This window comes from Protopterus annectens, chromosome 8.part0 (genome assembly GCF_019279795.1).
Source record: "Protopterus annectens isolate FY-2018-M chromosome 8.part0, PAN1.0, whole genome shotgun sequence".
NCBI classification, from domain to species: Eukaryota; Metazoa; Chordata; order Ceratodontiformes; family Protopteridae; genus Protopterus; species Protopterus annectens.
The window spans coordinates 818221073-818242410 of record NC_056741.1 but is presented as its reverse complement, the minus strand read 5'-3'; the positions used below and the strand labels follow the sequence as shown (position 1 = coordinate 818242410).

Here is a 21338-nt window from a genome sequence, read left to right as displayed (position 1 = left end):
CATGCCAGCTTCAATGCTATTTTATGAGTACAGCCAGAGTGTAAACATCTATGTATGAGACAGCTAGTTTGTATATAAGTTAAAGTTATGTAGCTTCATTTCTAATGTGCTTGTACAGCTGTTTGAACTGAACCCACAATGTTTGTTTACTTTATCCTGACTAGATGAGCAACAGAACCCATGACAGTTACTGAGCTAGAGATTGTCACCCAACTGCCATACATTTGTTTTCCTCTCTTCTATGCATAGTTGATAGGGATTTGAACACGTGCAGTGGGATACTATGGAGTGGTATTACTATATCATACCACTTGCAGTTTTGAACAGGCCGTGCATTTAGAAAAAAGGAAGTGTGCTTCTGCTCTGTCAGGCATTCAAACAGAAGCAAGATGGCCCTCCTAAAAAACATGCTTATCCACTCAAGTATGTGTCATCATACATAGATCCTTCAATGAAATAACTTTTATTTTTGGGACCACCTCTCTAACTGATTTTCTTTTCACCTTTTCCCTTGCTAGATATGACAGTTTCACGAAGCCTAACAACCTGATTTTTTGAAACATGATTCAATGAAAGTGTTGTTTCTTGGCAAAAGAAACTCATTAACAGGATGATTCATTGAGTGTTGCCAAGCCTTTACTTCACTGGCAGAAGGAAGGCATATGGGGGCTGCTTGGACTACGTGCTTGTCTTGTATTTTCTTTCATCTGCGAAGTTTCAACCAGTTCCCCTATTTAAAAACTGCTTTTAGTGCAGATTTCTTAAGGAACTAGTTTTCAGTGAATTAGGCTTCCAGCAAGTGTCATACATCTTTCCTTTCTGCTTTGCATAGTAACTCTGACGTAGGTTTTTGTGCTATTAGTAGAAACATTTTTCTTTCAATTCCATATGTAATATCACTTAGGTACATTATGTAGGCATTTATGTTATATATCTGAAAGATTAGTAACATGTATCTATTCACTTCACACTTCCACTAAGTTTTAAGAAGTACATGACATTTTTAATAGTCTGCTAGCAGCCATTAATGTCATTATTCTAGAGCATTACCTAACTACTATGTGCATTTTATGTCAGAATTTTACCTACTATCATTGATTATTTAATGCTATTCTATTGACTTAAAAAAAGATTATGTTCCATCACAGGCACTCAGTACTGTACATCTTAACTTTAAGTGGAGTAATCTACATTTCATCCTGGGGATCGGAATATACTTGAACTGATGCTTATCGGTATTCTAACACCTGCAACAGTACAGTTTTGTACCTACCATAAATGTAGATGTTCGAGTGTATACCCTGCTGCAGTCATCACACTTGGGTTATCCTGCCATCAGGCGGTCCCGCAGTCGGCCTCAATTACAAAGTCTTGGTCCGGCGTCGGTTGCTGTCGCTTCTTCCCTGACGTCAATGCGCCAGGGGTATATAAGAGGCATCCAACGCCATTTTCTTCAGTTTTTCGTGCCCCAGATGTCAGGTGCCCCCCCAAAAGGTGGTCAGTAGGTAGTACCAATAATAAAAGCTTAGCATAAACAAAACATCCCTCTAGCCATAAGCAAAGACACTACAAAGGTTGTATCAGATATTAAGGTATTGAAAGGTTTTAGTTAGGTCAGAGGGGATGGAGGGAGGGTAACCTGGACTGCAGCAGGGTATACACTCGAACATCTCCATTTATGGTAGGTACAAAACTGTACTATGTTCATCGTGTTACCCTGCTGCAGTCATCACACTTGGGTAGAATCCCAAAGCTAAGGATGGGAGGTGGAGTCAAACAGGGTTAGAGGAGGCTAGAAGGCCCTGCAAAACTGCAATGGCAAAGCCAGCTCTAGTCTTAGAGTAAAGTGGTAAGTGATAGTGTTTGGTGAAGGTGTGTACTGAACTCCAAGTTGCAGCTTCCAGAATATCCTTGGTTGGCACCCCCCTGAGGAAGGCTGTAGATGTAGCTGCTGCCCTGGTAGAGTGGGGCCTTATGCTAGCAGGAACTGGTTTTCCATGATGGGTGTAGCAGAAATGTATGCAATGTCCTATCCATTTGGAAATGGTCTGTTTTGAGATAGCCTTTCCTTGTGATGCTGTAGCATAGGATACAAAAAGCTGGTCAGATTTTCTGAAAACCTTAGTTTTATCCAAGTAGTAACGTAGTTGCCTGTGAATGTCCAAGGAATGCAGGAGTCTTTCTCCTTTGTTCTGTGGATTTGGAAAGAAGGTGGGCAAATGGATGGTTTGATTTAGAGCCACACTGGATACCACCTTTGGCATAAAGGAGGGGTTAGTTCATAGAGAAACTCTGTCTTGATGAAAAATGAGGAAAGGCTCTACTACCATTAGTGCCTGTAGCTCTGAGACTCTTCTGGCTGAAGTAATTGCTAGCAGCAGGGCAGTCTTCCATAATATAAACTTTAAGTCAGCTGAGAAAGCTGGCTCAAAAGGTGGTAGCGTAAGTTTTTCCAGAACAAAATTGGGGTCCGAAGTTGGTGTTGGCACTCTCCTGGGAGGCCTAATGTTTTTGGCCCCTCTGAGATACTGCCTTAGAAGTGGATGTGAAAATATGGGAGGATCCATGTTGTAGTGAGCTGAAATAGCTGAGGCGTGGATTTTAATAGATGAAAAAGAAAGTCGTTTGTGTAACATCTCAGTTAAATATTGTAGAATCTGAGGTATGTCCGGCTAAAGGGTATTTTGGCCTTTAGCTTGGTTCCAGGCGCAAAATCTTTTCCATTTGTCTGAGTAGGCTTTCCTGGTGCTGGGCCTCCTGGCCTCCAGAATATCATCCGTAACAGTTTGTGAAAGAGGAGCTGGCTGGTTGCTTAGGTGATTTGCCATGCAGCCAAATTTAAGGTTTTGAGCTGGCTGTGTAGAATCTGACTGCCTTGCTGTGTGAGCAGATGAGGAATTTGTGGTAAAATCCATGGTGGGCCCTGGGCCATGTTCCTTAGAAGTGGGTACCAGTGCTGGCGTGGCCAGTCTGGGGCAATGACTATCATTCAGGGTCTCACCATCCTGATTTTCAGCAGCACCTTTGTGAGAAGGGGCAATGGAGGAAAGGCATATACTGTCAGCATTTTCCAACTGAATGAGAGTGCGTCCACTTTCCAAGCTTGATGGTGAAATGTCCTTGTGCAAAATTTTGATAGCTGATAGTTTTAGCGGTTGGCAAACAGATCTATGTCTGGGCGTCCCCATTTTTGAGTTATCATTGCAAATACTTGTGGATCCAGTTTCCACTCGTGGGGATCCTTGATGTTTCTGCTTAGGTCGTCTGCCAATGTGTTCTTTTTTCCTGGCAGGAATTGAGCTTGTAATTGAACTTGGTAACCCAGTGCTGTGTTCCACAAGGTCATTGCTTGCCTGCATAGAGGGTAGGAGTGCGTACCCCCTTGTTTGTTTATGTACCACATTACTGTGGTGTTGTCTGTCCTTATTATAAGCTGTCCTGGATGTAAGAGGTCCTTGAAGGCTGTCAGGGCATTCTGTACAGCTAGCATTTCTTTTTGCTTGATGTGCAGATTCCTTTGATCTGCAGTCCACATGCCTTGAACGCACCGTCCTGCCATGTGTGCCCCCCAGGCATAGTCTGATGCATCTGTTGTCATAGTTTGCCAGGCTGGGGGTAAGGTGAAAGGCTGACCCTTGTTGAGGTGACATGCCTGTGACCACCATAGAAACTCTTGTTGAAGGCAGGAAATGAGAGGTATCATTGTTTCCAAGCTGTGGCTGTGTTGAGTCCATATGCTTTTTAGGTACCATTGTAATTTCCTCATATGCAGTTTTGCAAATGGTATTAGTAGTATGCAAGATGCCATGAAGCCCAAGGCCTGCAGATTTTTTCTTGCAAGGAGTTGGGTCTTTGTTGCCATTGTTTTGAAGTATTGAGTTAGTTGTAGTTGTTTGTCTGGCGTCAGATAAGCCATCTGGGCCGTTGTATTCAAGTTGGCACCCAGGAATGTCATATTTTGTGAGGGCACTAGATTTGATTTCTTTTCGTTTACTGTGTACCCTAGGCAACTTAGAAGGTGTTTTACAAAAGTCAGATGTTGTAAGAAAATGTCCTTGCTTTCTGCTTGGATGAGGCAGTCGTCCAGGTATGGGTATATTTGAATTCCTCTTTGTCTGCAGTATGCAATTACTGGTGCCAGGCATTTTGTGAAGACCCTGGGCACAGTAGATAAGCCAAAGGGCAGTGCAGAGAATTGGTAATGGGTTGAACCTGCAATGAAACGGAGGTATCTTCTGCAATTCTGTCTGATAGGGACATGCAGGTATGCCTCCTTGAGGTCCAACGTTACTAGCCAAGCTTTCTTGCCCAACATGGGAAGAAGCTGCTGTAGTGTTAGCATCTTGAATTTGGGTACTTGCAAGAAGGTGTTTAGAATTGAAAGGTCCAGAATGGGTCTCCAAGCATTGTCCTTTCTGGGGACTAGAAAGAGCCTTGAGTAAAATCCTTGGCCTTGCTCCTGTGTAGGTACCAGTTGAATGGCTCTCATGTCCATGAGAGCTGTAATTTGTTTTTATGCCTCTGCCCATTGATTTTGTGGCAGGTTTGGCATTCCTTTTATCCTTGGCAAGGTGTGGAAATGGAATCTGTATCCTTGTGAGATAATGTCTAGGACCCATTTGTCCTTTGTGACGATGCGCCAGTTGTCTGCAAAAAATGCTAATTTTCCTCCCAAAGGAGCTGCCAAGAGAGTTTTGCTTGGCAGTTTGAGGTTTAAGTCATTGTGTTTGCCTTCTAGTAGTTTGGGACCTGTCTTCTCCTCCCTTCTGTGTTGTAGCGCCCCATTGGCGAGGTTTGTAAGGGATTTGTGCTTGTCCTCTGCCCCTTCGGCGTCTGTATTTACCCCTCTGTGGTCTGTCAGAAGCTGGAAAGGACCACATTTTTGTTGGCCAATTTCTGCTCAAGCGTGGGGGTTGTACCTGTAAGAAATCTTTGACCGTCTGCATAGATTTTGCCTTATCCTCCATTTTCTTTAAAACCTCTTCTGCTTTAACCCCAAATAAGACATCCTGCTGTAAGGGTGCATCTAGTAACTTTGCTTTAACATGATCAGGCAGAGTTTGTTCCTTTAACCAAGCATGCCTATGTATAACAGACCCAGTAACAGCTGCTCTACAGGAAGCTTCCAAGGAATCAAATCTACATTGTAAAGTATGTTTGCCCACCTGTTCAGCTGCATGCAACAGATCCTGCGTTTCCTTGAATTCAGACTGTTGAGGGTGCGTGCTCATCTTTTGTTTTATTTGAGACATTAGGAATTGCTGGTATTTAAGCATGTGAAATTGACAATTTAGTGTTCTCATAGCTAGAGTAGCTGAGGTGTAAACCTTCTTCCCCCACCTATCTAGTGCTCTGAAGTCCCTTTCAGAGGGTACAGGATTTTTAGCCATAGAAGCCTTAGCCCCTTTGGGACCCTGGGAGATTGTCTCTGGGTCAGCAACAGGGCTTTTGTAAAGGAATTTGTGTGAGTCAGGCACTCTATAATATCTATCTGGTTTGGCTGGAGCAGGAGGCAGAGAATCTGGATTTAAACTAGATTCTAAGTAAACATCATCCACAATGTCTAAAACTGGAGGGATAATAAGTGATCTGTGCTGGGGGAGTAAAAGAAACTCTCAGAGCCTTTTCTTTGAGTCAGAGTAGTCCTGACCTTCACAGTGGAAATGTTCCCTCATGGTATGTAAGGTTTCCCCAAAGGAATAGTCTTCAGGGGGAGAAGCTGAGGGAATGGAATCTTCAGCATCAAAATCTTCATAAGGGGGAAAGGAATAATCCTGTTCCCCAGAGGAGCCTGAGGAAATAGACACTTGATCAGAGGAGGCATAATCCTCCTCTTGTCTAGGCCTTTTGTCTGGGGGGGTTGGGAACCCCCTGATTAAAGAAATCAAATCTTCAGCCATTTTAAGCATCTGTTTCTTAGGCATGGGGCCTTGAACTGGAGACTGATGTGCAGTCTTTTTTGGTTTTAGAGGAGTCTTAAGCTTAGCATAAGATTTTATGGTGAGAGTAGTCAGTCTGAAGACACCTTCTGTAACCAAAGGCGTTTCCACAGCACCGGCTTCTCCCTCTGCAATGTTGTTGGTAGGGCCTAAAGAAAATGGCTACATCGGCCTAGAACTCTCAGCTTGAGAATCCGAAGTGGTCTGGGGTTCCAATTCTGCGGTCGCCAGGGGCTGCATAGGCGCCTCACTGAAAACCGGAGAACCGGCGACCAGCCCAGCCGAGGCCTCGGAGTCTGGCTTGGATCTAGGCTGCCTGTCTTTATCTTTGCGGTTTTTATGCACGCCGGTAGTCAGTTGCTCCAACGGCATAGTGTAATTAAATTTCCTACCGAAATAGTGTCGTGCAAAATCAAAGCGTCACTTTATAGTTCGCTTATTGAACCTAGCAGAAAACCGACAACCAGTGACGTCGTGGTCTGGGCCTAGGCAAGGTATACAATAAGAATGAAAGTCCTTATGAGGTATTTGCTTCCCACAAGAAATGCAATTGTTAACTTTTTCTGACATCGGACTGAGGCAAGAAAAGGTTCCCCAACGGGGTACTTAGCTTTGAAGACTTCGGACTGAAATTCGATTCGAAAATCTCAGGTGTCGGCTGACCAGCACTTGCGAACTACTTCTGCTTCGGGCACCGCGCGGCAAGAAAGACTGAAGAAAATGGCGTCAGATGCCTCTTATATACCCCTGGCGCATTGACGTCAGGGAAGAAGCGACAGAAACCGACGCCGGACCAAGACTTTGGAATTCAGGCCGACTGCGGGACCGCCTGACGGCAGGATAACCCAAGTGTGATGACTGCAGCAGGGTAACATGATGAACATCATGTTGTTACCAGGCTGCTTCATGCACTAACTGGTTACTAAAATGCATACAAGAGAAATCCTATAAAATGACTGAGAGAAGATGCGGTTAATGCAGTTATATATAAAACAGGTAGAGAGCAGTCCCTGTGTTAGCCAAGTTCTGTGCCTGAAGTATGAGTAATTAGGTGTTACAAGGCTATATTATACTGGAGCAATACTAGGTATAACAGACACCCATATTCTTTGATATGCTTGCATATTACACCCTACAAAACATAATCCTCTGTAATTAAAGGAAGTACCAAATATCATGTGTAACTGTGTCCAAACATTTTCTTAGTGCTGATACTGTTCACATTTTTTTTCCGGAAATAAACGATCATAAATCAAGTAGTATTCCTCAGTTTACCTAATAACCTTTTAACCAATTACATTTCTATGCTGATGCAGCTTAAATTTCTAAGGAAATTGTCTTTGTCAGTAAAGCAACATTTTATTGTTAAATTTAGGATAAAATATGTTTTGAAACAAAGTTTTCCTATTAAGTGACTTGCTGATTATTCCATAATAGGTCCGAACTCTCCTTCAGTTAATATGGCAACTATTACAATTCACAATCCAGACATTACGACTTCCCGGTACCGTGGATTTTCTTCTGCAGGAACTCCAGAGAAAGAAAAGAAAAAAAATAAAAAAGGAGGCAAAAAGAAAATTTCAAAAGCTGATATTGGAGCACCAAGTGGTTTCACGTGAGTAGCATTAATTTTAGAGTTTTGATTTGCTTTGCTCCCAGTGCTTTTCACAGAGATCACTTTATACCTCCCTTGTCTGGATATGACCCTGTCATGATGTCTTCTAATCTTTTTGTCAGCAGTCTTCCTATTTGCTTGATTTTAAATTTTGATTTCTATATATCCTTCCGCACTCAGGCTGATGTCTAGGCTGTTTATTGTATATTGTACAGGCTATTTACTTTTGTGTGAGGAGAACACTATAAACAAATGTGTGGCTTTAGATTTTAAAATATATTGTCTTACAGACCTTTTCTTGCACATAGCTTCCTAAGGGCTGCCTGTTGTTCAGTGGCTTCAGATATCCCAGCCCTTTTAGACATTCTAACTTCTTTATACTTTGCATTCCACATAGCAGTTTGCTGTTTTAACTGAGAGCTGACATGTTCAAGTAGCAGCTAGGAACTCAGCATGCATGAATATGCGAAGATGCAAATATGCAAAGCACTTTTGTAGCAATATATGTTTTGCACATCCAGCATGTGGAGTCAGCTAAGAGTTTTCTTATATCAACTTGTAAGTGTGAGTTTTAAGTTTGAACAAACTGGAATTATATACATTCCCCTCATACAGTGCACAGTGCAAAATGCTCCTACAATATGTGGATAAAATTTATTGAGATTCCTATAATTTGACAGTCCAGTAAGTGAAACTAATCTCACATGACTGGCACTATTAAAGCAGGTGTATTTTTTCTTTCTTTTTTTAAGTGGCATATGTCATTTTGTACCCTTTGTTTATGCCTGCTAATGATAGATACACACTGAGTTAAATTGGTGTGCAAAGGAAAGAAAAAGGTGTACCTTGATTACAACATTGTAGTACATGCTTTTCATGATTTGACTTATTAACCCAATTATTCTGCATCATTGGTTGCATTCACTTACAAACAAGCTACAGACTCTGAATGATGATGATTTGGGACACTAACAGTACCCTTACTGTTTTATTTCAAATGTGATACCATCTGTGAGGTGACAGGTGCTGTGTAAATCACTCATGTAGAAATAGCAGTAATCACTTCATCAGTATTCATGTTATAATGTGGCTCTAACACTCCATAGCATCTCATAACAGTCTTAAAAGTAGTGAACAGGGAAATGAAGCTCAGTACTCACTTTGTACAGGTTAGCAGCCCACATAAGATTAAGTGCTCACCTTATTCTGACCTTTAGCTACTGGAGAGCTGCAGTGTGTGTTTAATGACCCTGCATGAATTAGTAAACACTTGATGACCAGTTTGGTGGGACAGCTTAATTTGTGAGAGTCTACACATATTTAAATTTTAAATTGCATTAGTCGAAGAATATGTGTCTTATAATATAAGCATAATAAGAAGAGAGTTTATCAGGATAAATGGCTCCCTTCTAAGATTGTAATTCACTGGAATTTTCTAGGAAAAGTTGTGTTCTGGCCTCCCTGTAACTTCATTTTTTGTAAGTTTTTAAGTTGTCTTGAGAGCCACTTTTACGTAGTGCGTGTATGAATATGTGAATGTTCTGAGACAACCGTGTATTCATTACCTCCAAAAAAAGCTGTGAGCTGTTATACTGCCAACTTTACAGCTATATAATCTGTTAATAAATATATGGATGGTATAAAGAGGCTTATTTATCCATGTAGTGTACAGCTGAAAGACAAATTATCAATTAAGTTTGTTCTCAGTTTAGATCTCCACATTCAATGTAAGAGTGTGGTAGTATAAATTTAGTCCAGGGCTGAAATGAATTAAATATCACTACAAAGTAGTAATCAGATCATAAATGCTATTGTTCTGAGTCAAAGACATTTTACATTACTTATAAATATTTCATTAAAAAGAGGGAATTTTTAATTACAAAGTTATTTCGGCCACACAGGTAAGTAATATAATATGAGAATATTAGTAGCATGTACTCTTGATAAAAAAAGAGCAGGAAAGTAAACAGATCTTACTGAAGCAGGTTGTAGTAGCTTTGTAGGTAAGAACAACATATTATTAAGATAATATATTTATAATACTAATTGGTACAACAACGGAACTCTAATTCAATGAATGAGTTTGTATGTAGGAACAGCATATTATTATTTTATATTCATGAAATTAGAAAGACAAGGAAATTCCAATAAAGTGACTGACAGCAGATGTAGTAAATGTAATTATATCATCCCCTTGATGGAGCAGTTATTTTGTCAGTGAATTAATCCAGTAAAAAGGCAACAGTTTGAGCTAAATGCAGAATGTATTTATACATAAAGAAACAAGGACAAGAGATATATTTTAGTAACATCACAGTTAAAGAAAGAATGGAAGCCACGGTGGTACAGCAGTAGTGTTGTTGCCTCACAGATAGAGGTTCTCCTGTTTGATTCTCGGCAGAAGTGCCTTCTGTGTGGAGTCTGCATGTCCTCCCTGCGGTCGAGTGGCCTCCGAAAGACATGCGTGAATGGGCGTGCCTTTGCTGAAGGTTGGGCGTCGGGCTGGCAACTCGGCACCATAAAAATCTACTGCCAATCATTAGCGGACCGGAGTTCCACTGTGGCGACCCCTAACCGGGAAAAGACAAACAACAACAACAACAATTAAAGAAAGAAGATCACCAAGGCTCAAGAATACATCATACAGATGAGGAGCAGGATTCATTCGACAATTATAGCCCAATTACATATGACAGAAATGTCAGGAAGAAAATCGACAGTTGCTAAGAAACACCAGGGATTACAAGTTTACAGGATGAACAAAGCCAAAATGAAAAAGAATGGGTGAAATTTATGTGAGAAACAGAAAACTCTAGGAAAAATCTTGTAAAAGAGAACTAATTAGTGACCCTTTGGAAGGTGTTAGAAACAGCATGGCGGTTAGAATTCATATGCAGGTAAAAGGAAAGTCAGTGAAGTAATACACAGACTATAGAACAAAAGAGGAGGCATTCTGAGAGAATACTACCAGGTAACACAATGATAAGTGCGCCAACATAATGGCAGATCCTGCTCTTACTCAAACACTTTAAGCAAACAATCAAGGCCCATTCGAAGAGATCCCAGATTGCGAATAAGACATTACTACATTACTATAAGGGAAGCTGTAGTTATAAGTTCACAAAAAGGGGAAATAAGATGAAATTGTTATACCAAGAAAGTTAATCTTGCTTAACACAGCTTGCATAATTTATAGAGTTAATTTTACCTAAGACAGATATATTTATGACAGGTATAAGCAGAAAGTTAATTTTGCCTAAATGACTGGCATAATTTGTACTAAGAATAAGATGAGAATTAAACTTTCTAAAGACAGGCGGTATAATATTGAATAGAAAAAAGCTAAGTCATACACTATCATGTTTACCTAGCGGTAAAGTTGCGGACATTTGTAAAACCCTTGAGACAATCTTATGGGAAGAATAGCAAAACAGGCTTCAGTAGTGATACTCTTGGAGCAGGTAATACTGGAAGAGCTTAAGTCACATCAGTCTGACGAGCCTTATCTGCAAGGCCATGGAGCGTATTATCATGGAACTTATAAACAAAGACATTGGCAACCTTCAAACACTGGACCCCACCCAGTTTGGGTTCGTGAAGGGCCGATCTTGTCTCCTGAACCTGAGTGACTTCTTTGAATCAGTCTCCAGAGCCATGGACAAGGGTAAGGTGGTTCACACAGCCTATCTAGACCTTGCCAAGGCCTTTGACACCATCCCCCACTCTGGAATCATAGATAAACTTACTAAACTGGGCATTAATCCCTACGTCACCCAATGTGTTGCTAACTGGCTTACTGATAGTACCCACACTGTAAAAGTAGCTGACTCCAAATCCAGCTCAAGACAAGTGGCAAGTGGAGTACCTCAGGGTTCAGTCCTGGGACCGCTCTTGTTTGGCATCTACTTCTCTGAAGTACAGGCCAACACTAAGGGACTCTGGCTAACAAAGTTCGCAGATGACTGCAAACTGGGAGCCATTATTGAATCCCCAAATGATGTGGATACTCTACAAAAGGGCCTTACAGAAACAGATGCTTGGTGCCAGAGCCATGGGCTCAAGTTCAATGCCAAGAAATGTATAGTTATCCCCTTTGGGAAAAAACATGTACCTATGAATTACCATATAGGTGGCAGTACACTAAACACTGAAAGTGTGATAAGAGAGTTAGGGACACAGGTGGACAGTAGTCTTACCTTCGATAACCACATCGCCACAACAGTCAGGAAATCCTTCTATGTGGCCCACCTCATCACTAAGGGCTTTTCATCCAGAAAAAAGGAGGTCATTGTCCCACTGTACTCATCCCTCATTAGACCCATTATAGAATACAATGCCCCATTTGGTATGTACCTCTCAAGACATCTGCAACAACTGGAAAGGCCGCAGAAATACCTCACTAAAAGAATCACAGGCCTAAAGCAGATGACCTATGCTGACCGCCTTAAAAAACTCCAGCTATACTCTGTCGCAAATCATCTACTCAGAGGCAATCTCCGCTTAACATACAAGGCCATGTCAAACCCAGAGCTGCTGGACATGCTACACTTAAAGAAATCCCAATCCCTCAGAGCCACATGCTCCAGGGATCTAAACCTTGTCATCTCGATAAACAAAACATGCTGGAGGGATAGGTTGCTGACACAGAGACTCTCCAGACTCTGGAATAGATTGCCCATACATGTCAAGCAGAGTGCCTCTTTGGCCCTCTTCTAAAGGAACCTTGACGACTGGATGGGAGAAAGGAAATTCACCCCGGGGATCACGTCAGTCACCTTGCTGGACAGGGGTCCAGGGAAGTAAATAGTGTGGGAAGAAATAGCCAGGGAATTGTTATGGCTAGGCTTGTAGAGGCCCTAGGGCTGATAGCCTAGTACCAACCTATGAAGAAGAAGACATACAAAGAGGCTTCACTTATATAGCCAAAAAAGCACAAATTTGTAGTGTACATTTTTTTTATCCTTTGTTGATCAGGTTAATCACACTGGGGTAATGGCCTCTTTTCAGGTGAGACCCAAGGTGGTATTTTCACTAGTACTAAGAGAAATTTGGTCAGGTCATCAGAGAACTTCCCTTACTCTTTTTGATAGGTGCTGTGGGATCTTTTGCATACACCGGAGCTACCACCAACTTAAGCAGATAGGAACTCAGTTTAACATCTTATCCAAAGGATGACACACTCAGCACCAGCGCTTATGCTGCTTTGCAGTGTCAGCAATCTATCTGCCTGGAGTGGGAATAGAACCCACAGCTTTCTACACCAAAGGCAATTGTGCTACCTGCTGTACCACTGACAGTTAACAGTATCTGATATCCTTTCAAAAAATTATCATTGCAGTTATGCTTGTAAGGCTAAAAGAATGAATGTGACACACTGAAAATATAAGTATACAGTGGAAAACGTTTGTTACTCAGAAAGTTGTTCCCACTTTAATGGTAAGCCCATGTGCTTTATTCTTCTTTGTGCCCACAGTGAATGTATGTGTGTCTGCAGAATTACAATTCAGCCATGTGTCCCCAAGTAATTGCCCCTGCAGAGAAATGTCTATAAGCCTGAACCCCTAAACAGCATTAAAAATTTAAGCTCATTGGGCACACAGTCCCTTTTTGGGGGGGAGGTGAACCTAGAAAATTTCTAGTTAAGTGACTTGCTCAGAGTCACACAATAGGCAACTGGAGGCCATGGGAATCAAACTAATGGTTGCAGCAGGGTTTTTATATAGCAGCGCATATAGTTAAAATTCTGCATCCAAGCTGCCAGATAGTTGAGAAGAAATAATGAGAATATTGTTCTCCTTTGACATACCTTGAGATCTAGCAGTGAAGTGGCAGGAAAAGGGGTGAGTCATTTAAAACAGCTTAATGCTTTAGAATAATGTAGTATAGAATGAAGATGACATTGTTACTTATAATGACTCAGTTTCAAACAACAGAATAGGATCTGTGAAGACCAAAGAGGCATTAAGGATCATAAGACGTTTTCTACATCCATTTTAGGCAGTTTATATGGAGAAAAGAGTTCACCCTATGATGATGCTTTTATTTTGAATTATAATTTATAGCTGAGTATAATTGGGAACATTATCAATAAGAAATTAAATATATTTGCAAAATTTTCAGACTTCCTAGGAATATTTTTAAAACAATTTATGTTTACATATAGAAAAGATTTTAATATGAAACAAATTTTAGAGATATACCCCAGTTCTCGGGCTCAAAACAGAATGGGCATTTTTAAATGTGGGTCTTTTTCACAATGTCCTTCTATAGCTAATGTTGATCACCTTTATATTCCAAATAGTGACAGATATGTCCATAACCATCAGCATTTTAATTGTAATAGTAAAGGAATAATATACCTAGCTGTATGTAAGGTGTGTGGTGCATTTTATGTAGGAAAAACTGAGCAAATGCTCAAAAAAAGAATATATGAACACATTTATGATGTCAAAAGAAAGGATGTAATAAATGTCCTTTATAAGCACACCATACAGTGTTCTAATAGAAGCTTTGTAGTTTTTGTGCTTGAGGAGGTTAGCAAGGACTCCAGGGGATGTCCTGGGGAAACAAAGACTGAATATAGGGAATTATAGTGGCAGCTACTCTTGGAAGCTAGTATATTTTCAGGATAAAATGAGACCATGTATATAGCTCCGGTGTTAGAATTAAGGACAGCTAGGTTATAATTTTAGCAAACTAATCTTTTAAAAGTGAAAATATATATTTTTCAAAAGTGAAAATATATGTATTCTTTGATGTATGGAAATAAAAAAAAAAAAAACAAGTAATCTTCGTGGTATCCCCAAGCCCAAAACAACCCACTAAACAAGTATAGTGGGTCCAAAAACAAAACAGTGTAAGAAACTTCTCTGTGGGGAAGATTTTCAGTCCATATATCTCTAGTTAATCACTGTATATTAATCAGATCATTAAATAGTAGTAGAAGTAGCAAACTTAAACTCATCTTAAGTAAAAAAAAAAGAATAATAAAATATATATAATTGTACAGAATTACTAAGTATTCGAAAGTAATCCAAGCAAGGCAGGCAGACAAGAGATCCAAGTAAAACAAAAATAGAGTAATAGTTTCCTTGCAAGCTTTCTAAATATATATATATATATATATATATATATATATATATATACACTTTTTATCAGGCAAGGGAGTGGTTTATACTGGGATGTGAATTTAACATGTGTACCAATAACACTGTTTTACAGCACAATAAACCACTCCCTTGCCTGATAAATAGTATATATATATATATATATATATATATATATATATATATATATATATATATATATATATATATATATATATTTACAAAGCTTGTGAGGAAACTATTACTCTATTTTTGTTTTACTTGGATCACTTGTCTGTGTACTTAATAAAGGATTAAGGATTTTCGACTGGAAACAGACTGTTTTGAAATAATTTTTTAAGATCATTTATATGTGATAAGCCTTTCTATTTTATCCATCATTTACTGTAACATGGTAATACTGGCTAGTAATAAGAGGGCATTTAGACTTCTTGGTCATGTATGTAATAACAGCATTTTAGTAATAAGCTCAGTATTATTTTTAAAGTACATGTGTTTTTTCTTAAGATGCAATTTTTATAGCTATTAGTTTCATCCACAATTTAAGTGTTATTTTTATTGATCCACCATAGATATTTTACTTTGCATACAATTTAATGAATTGATAGATATAGATGTACAGGGATAATATTAATTGTAGATTAGTGTACTTATTTAATTAAAGACAGGAATTGATGGTCAACAAAAAGGATATTCTATATAGGAGGTAGAGGTTGGGTTTAGCATGATTCTGATGAAGTCCTAAGTTCAGGACAAAAACGCTGATGAGAGTTTTAGCATTTAAATCTGGTATTGCTTTTGATTTTTTGATTTTTATCCAAAAAAGGATTGATTCACAGCAATATTCTGGGCCTGTTTGCTGGACCCTCAAAGTGCGAGTGACATATTTTTGCTTGGGGAAAAGAACTGAACCTTGTGCACACTTTTGCATAGGAGATCAAAGAGGAAGATATGATGGGGCTTACTTGTATGGTGTAGTGCCTGTAAAGTAAGGATTTAAGAGGTTACGTACAAACCCATATGCCACCTGATGGATAGCCAAATGGCTCACAGACAGGACCCAGGAAGATAGAACTGGGGAGTCCACATCTACAAGGAGGCCACTCACAAGTGGAGTTCCTGGGGAATCGGTTAATGGACCACTTCTTTTTGGCATTTACTTCTATGAAGTCAAGGCAAATGTCAATGATCTCTGGCTGACTAAATTTGCAGATGATTGCAAATTAGGAGATGTCACTGAATCCCACACTGACACAAATGTTCTTTAGGAAGGGCTGACACAGTCAAACAACTGGTGTCAGAGCCATGGACTAAAATTAAATGCCAAGAAATGCATAATAGTATCCTTTGGGAAGTCATCCACTCCTAGTAACTATCATATTAACAGCACACCACTTAGAGGTGACTCAGTAGTCAGGGACTTAGGGACACATGTAAACAGTAATCTAGTCTTTGACCATCACATGTCTACAGTAGTGAGGAAGTCATTCTATGTTGGGCAACTTATAAACAAAGGTATGGCATCTAGGTCCAAGAAAGTTATTGTTCCACTGTATTCAGCATTCATCAGACCTATCATTGAGTACAATGCCTTCTTTGGTATGTACTTAACCAGGCATATCCAACAATTGGAATGTCCACATAGATTTCTCGCTAAAAGAGTACAGAGCATAAGTAAAATGCCCTATGCAGACCACCTCAGGGCCCTATCCTTGTATTCTGTCTCCTACATGCTGTTGAGGGGAGATCTATGCCTGACATACAAGGCATTGTCAGACCCCACTCTGATGGACTTCCTGCGTATCCACAAAACATACAGCACCAGAATTACCTGTTCTAAAGACTTAAACCTTGCATGTACTATAAATAGGACCTGCTGGAGAGACAGGTATGTATCCCAGCGACTAGCCCATCTCTGGCATAGGCTCACATCCATGTGAAGCAGAGTTCCTCCCCAACCCAATTCAAGTGCAGCTTGGACAATTGGATGAGGAAGAGGAAATTCATCCCTGGCTGGGCACCTATGTCTCTAATGGACACAGGCAACCTGTAAATGGTTCATCTTCCAAGTCCCTGCTTGTAAATCCTTCATCTCCCAAGCCCCTGCTTATACTTATCAAGGGTACCAGAACTCATAGCCGGCCTTAGGCATAGGCCAAATAGGCATCCGCCTAGGGCGCTGCTCTAGCAAGGGCGCTTTTCTAATATTTATTTGGTGTAGGTAGATCAGGATAGGGGCAGCAAGTGGTGTGGTGGGGGCGCTGTGGAGCCCTTTTGCCTAGGGCACCAGCTGACCTAAGGCCGCTCCTGCCAGAACTTATCAGAGATTTGGGATGCATGGCTAGGCTTAAAAAGGCCTTTGTGGTCATTAGCCTAGTAAGCACCTATGCACCTATAAACCCATTTACTGCTTGCTGGCTAATTCCTAATGCAAATAAATAGTTTATTAGGACTGTGTAGCTTATCATATCAAAGGCCTTTGTAAGGTCTGTGAATACGGAGCTTGTTAGTTGTCCATTTAATAATGTTTTACAAGATGTCACCTGTGAGAATACATACAGCTTTCATAGTGCTTCTCCCTGCCCAGAAGCCATGTTGATATTGAGAAACAGTAACATTTTTTGAATGTACTCACTAATTTAGTTGTATAGTACTTTTCTAGTAATTTTTCAAGGGTTGGTAAGATGCAGTTAGAGCATAAGTCACTGGCTGTGGAAGGTTTAGCTGTTTTCAGAACAGGTTTAAATATTGTTTTCCATTAATCAGGCATGTAGATTTTAGTTAGGCAGAGGTTGTATAGATATGATCCTAGATGCAGGATATACTCTCTACAGATCACTATGAACCATGGAATGAATCCATCTGCCCCAACAGGAGGATCAGTATTGTTTTTTCTAAGAGCATTTCTTTGGTTCATATGTACTTATTAGGCTGGTGATCTCTGAAGATATTAAAAAGTCTAGCTCTGCCATCCCTTGGAAATTATTAGCCCTTATATTTTTCAGTATGAATCTCCAAAGTCACACTGCACAAGCATGCATTTCTAAAGACTGGCTGCACAAGTATATATATACACACACACACACACACACATATATATATATATATATATATATATATATATATATATATATATATATATATGTATATGTGTGTGTTTCCCCTACTAATGAGGGCTACTGGTGCTAAACTTGAGGTGAATTTGTGGCTAACCATCTAGTCGTACAAGTTATGTTTGAGTAGACTAAGAGAAGTACTCGGTTTCACTTGGAGGACAAGCCAGTTCCATAAAAGTGGCATTCTTTGAAATATAGCCCTATCCCTCCAACATGTCATGTTAATCTTGCAGATGAGAGCAATGTCCTTTAAGATAGCATTTTTGATACTAGTAGACTTCCAAATGTGTAATAGGTCTGACAAAACAGGGTTGGTTGAGGTTCTATATGTAAGGCAAAGGTCACTTCCCAGGAGCCTGTATGATACCAAGAAGAGAGACAAGGCTTTGAGGTGGTTTGCATTGTTTTTATGATTTTGGCCCTTGATATTTTTAGTGAGGAAACTTTGAGGTCATTCCAGCTGTATCAAGTGTTTAAACAGGTACATATCAAAAGGGGCTTTATATTAAATGATCAACCTAATGAGTGCTGAGTACAGAGGAACAATTATGTCCCTGGATCTGGACGCCATACCCTTTAATATAAGCTGTGCAAATTTGTATTTATTTATTCTATCCTTTTTTGACTGGGTTATTTGCACTATGCTAGTGGCCTCTTTTCAGGGAAGTCCTGAGGTGGCATGTCTACTACTAGGGAGAAATTCGACCAGGGCATTGGGGAACTTCCCCTACTCTGTATCATACAGGGACACAGTTTGCAATTGTACTTCCTGCTTCTGGTCTGAGCATGGCAGTGGCTCGGAGAAGTAGGATGAAACATGGGAGAGCCAAGAAGGAGTTAAGGAGATAGTGGGCAAAGGAGATAATGTCAATGAAAAAGAAGTTGCTTTGGAAGCATAGGAGTCTGATCCTTTGCAGAATGGTGTTATGATGGAGAGCAACGGAAGAGAGGAACGGTCATCTAAAAGAGAACTGTAGCAGAGTTTTAAGTTAAAGGTGAATGCACAAAATTCTGAAACAGTGTTTCAGGAAAAGCTGTTTCAAGATGAATCACAGGATGGATGTATGATTATGACCCTCCAATCTGGAGGGTTGCAGGATGTTTATCTGAGGGATATGTTGAGCCAAAGCAAGCTGGAGAGTGAGATAGCAGCTTCATGGGGAGAGATTATGGACAAAATACAAGAAGAAGAGGTGGTAGATATGAAAGAAAATAAGTCGTATATGCAGATGGTGAAGGAAGGAGAGATGAGTAGAGGAGATAAGAGAGACAGCAAGGAAGAAATTCATGGTAAGGCTCAGCAGTAAAGAAGAAAAAGAACTTGAAAGGTATGAGGTTTAGGACAATGTAATTTCAGTCTTTGGGTATCTCCCCTAAGGAAGTAAGAGCATTTATATATATTAATAAAGATACTTACTGTGACATTCTGTTTGAGACAGGACAATATATGGATAAATATTTAAAGCAATTTGAAATTAACAGAAACTGTAACCCATGGAACTTTTGGACACGTTGAAAAAGAAGTGTTAAAAGACTTTTTAAAGACTTTATGTAAAGATGTCATGAACGTTACAAAAATTATGATGATAGAGTTTTGTGGGCTGGGGGCTGGGAATGTGGTGCAATTTTGAAAACTGAACTTGAAAAAAATGATACATTTTCTAAGCATGATAAATGTAGAAGGATATAGGGGTATTGTGAAATATAGGGGACAACCAAGATGATCTTTTAGTTATGTACTTACCATAACTTTAGATGTATGGGATCCATCTCGCCTACATTCTCTACAGATGGGTTCGGAGCCGATCCTCGGCTCCGACTCAGCCGTTATACAATAGAACGCAGTCTCTTATTGGCTGAGTCACGTCATATCCCAGGATGCACCACCACTACTTCCCCAGATCTTGTTTGTTCGCACTCATGTTCACAGAGACATACTATTGTCATAACATACTTAGGTCTTTCAAGAGAGGAAAGAAGATCAATTTCGGATCGTCCGGTCTCTCCTGGTCTACAAGGCAGGGGGATGGAGGGTGGGTTATTAGGAATGTAGGTGAGATGGATCCCATACATCTAAAGTTATGGTAAGTACATAACTAAAAGATGTAATGTGATCCTATCTCGCCTACATTCTCTACAGATGGGACAGCGTCCCTAGCACCTAATTCCCGGGTGGCTCACTGGAAAACACTCCTGAGAACTGTGGAACCGAAGGAAGCTTGACCCCTGGATGCCACATCTAATTTGTAGTGAGAAACAAAGGTGTGTGAAGATGTCCACGTGGCAGCCGCACAAATGTCGCCAACAGAGAGCTTGGAATGAAAAGCTGCTGAAGTGGCCATAGCCCTAGTAGAATGAGCTTTAACCGGAGCTATGAGCTCCTTGTTTGAGATGAGATAAACGTGAGTGATGCAGTCCCTGATCCACTTGGCAATAGTGACTTTAGTGACGGCTTTGCCTAATCTATTATCCAAAAAGGACACAAACAGTTGATCTGATTTCCGTGCTTTGTGTGTCCTATCCAAATAGAAGCATAATTGCCTGTGCACATCTAAGCAGTGAAAAGTATATTCAGCTCTATTGGAATATTTGGGAAAGAAGACCGGTAGCTCCAGTGACTGTTGTAGACAGAAATTAGAACAAACCTTTGGTATAAAAGATGGGTTTGGCCTAAGAGATACTCTATCCTTGTGGAATACCAAGTAAGGTGGTTTAACACATAGAGCCTGAAGCTCTGAAACCCGTCTGGCTGAAGTAATAGCAATTAGAAGGGCAGTTTTCCAAGAAAGGAATTTCAGATCACAGGTTGCTGCCGGCTCAAAGGGAGGTGAGGTTAAAGCACCTAATACCACGTTCAGATCCCACGGAGGTGCAGGTTGCGAAGTGGGGGTCGTAGAAGCCAAGCTCCTTTAATAAAGGCTTTACAGAGCTTGTTGCTCATTAAGGGAGGTTGCACACTTTCATGAAAATTGGAAATAGCCGCCAATTGTACTTTGATGGTAGATACTGAGCAACCTTGCTGGAACAGGGAGGCTAAAAACTTCAGTACTTCTGATACCGAGGCTGTCATTGGGTCTAATCCTCGGAGTTGGGCCCAAATAGCAAACCTCTTCCATTTACTGCTATATATCTTCTTTGTAGAAGTCTTGTGGGCCGAATACAAGATGTGTATGACTTCAGGAGCCAAAGAGTGGCTCCTAATTATGGTTGGAAGAGGAGTAGCCAGGCTGTCAACTTCAACGAATGGAGGGACTGATGGAGTTGTCCTGACTGATGAGTCAAAAGGTCCGGAACTTGGTCCAGGAACCAAGGACCCTCCAATGCATACCTGTGAAGAAAGGGGAACCAGATTTGCCGAGGCCAGTATGGGGCGATTAATATAATTCTGCTTCTCAAGCGAATCACCTTATGAATCACCTTGGGGAGAAGGGGAACCGGTGGAAAGGCATATAGCAGACCGGAGGGCCAAGCGTGGACTAGAGCGTCCTTGGGAGTCTCCCCCGAAACTGGGGCCAGAGTGAAGAAGTGGTGACATTTCGCATTGAGGGGGCTTGCGAAGAGA

General features: G+C 40.4%; 1 protein-coding gene and 1 long non-coding RNA gene across 2 annotated transcripts in view; one reads left to right on the top strand and one right to left on the bottom strand.

The window, feature by feature from the left end:
• WAS (WASP actin nucleation promoting factor) overlaps positions 1 to 21338 on the top strand; it is a 749592-nt gene that overhangs the window by 524257 nt on the left and 203997 nt on the right. The window contains exon 7 of the mRNA XM_044080287.1: positions 7377 to 7554. Within this exon, the coding sequence (XP_043936222.1) occupies positions 7377 to 7554 (178 nt within the window). The remainder of the gene's footprint in view (positions 1 to 7376; positions 7555 to 21338) is intronic.
• Positions 1 to 21338, bottom strand: part of LOC122809072 — a 514410-nt gene that overhangs the window by 376099 nt on the left and 116973 nt on the right. The gene's annotated exons all lie outside the window — the stretch shown is intronic.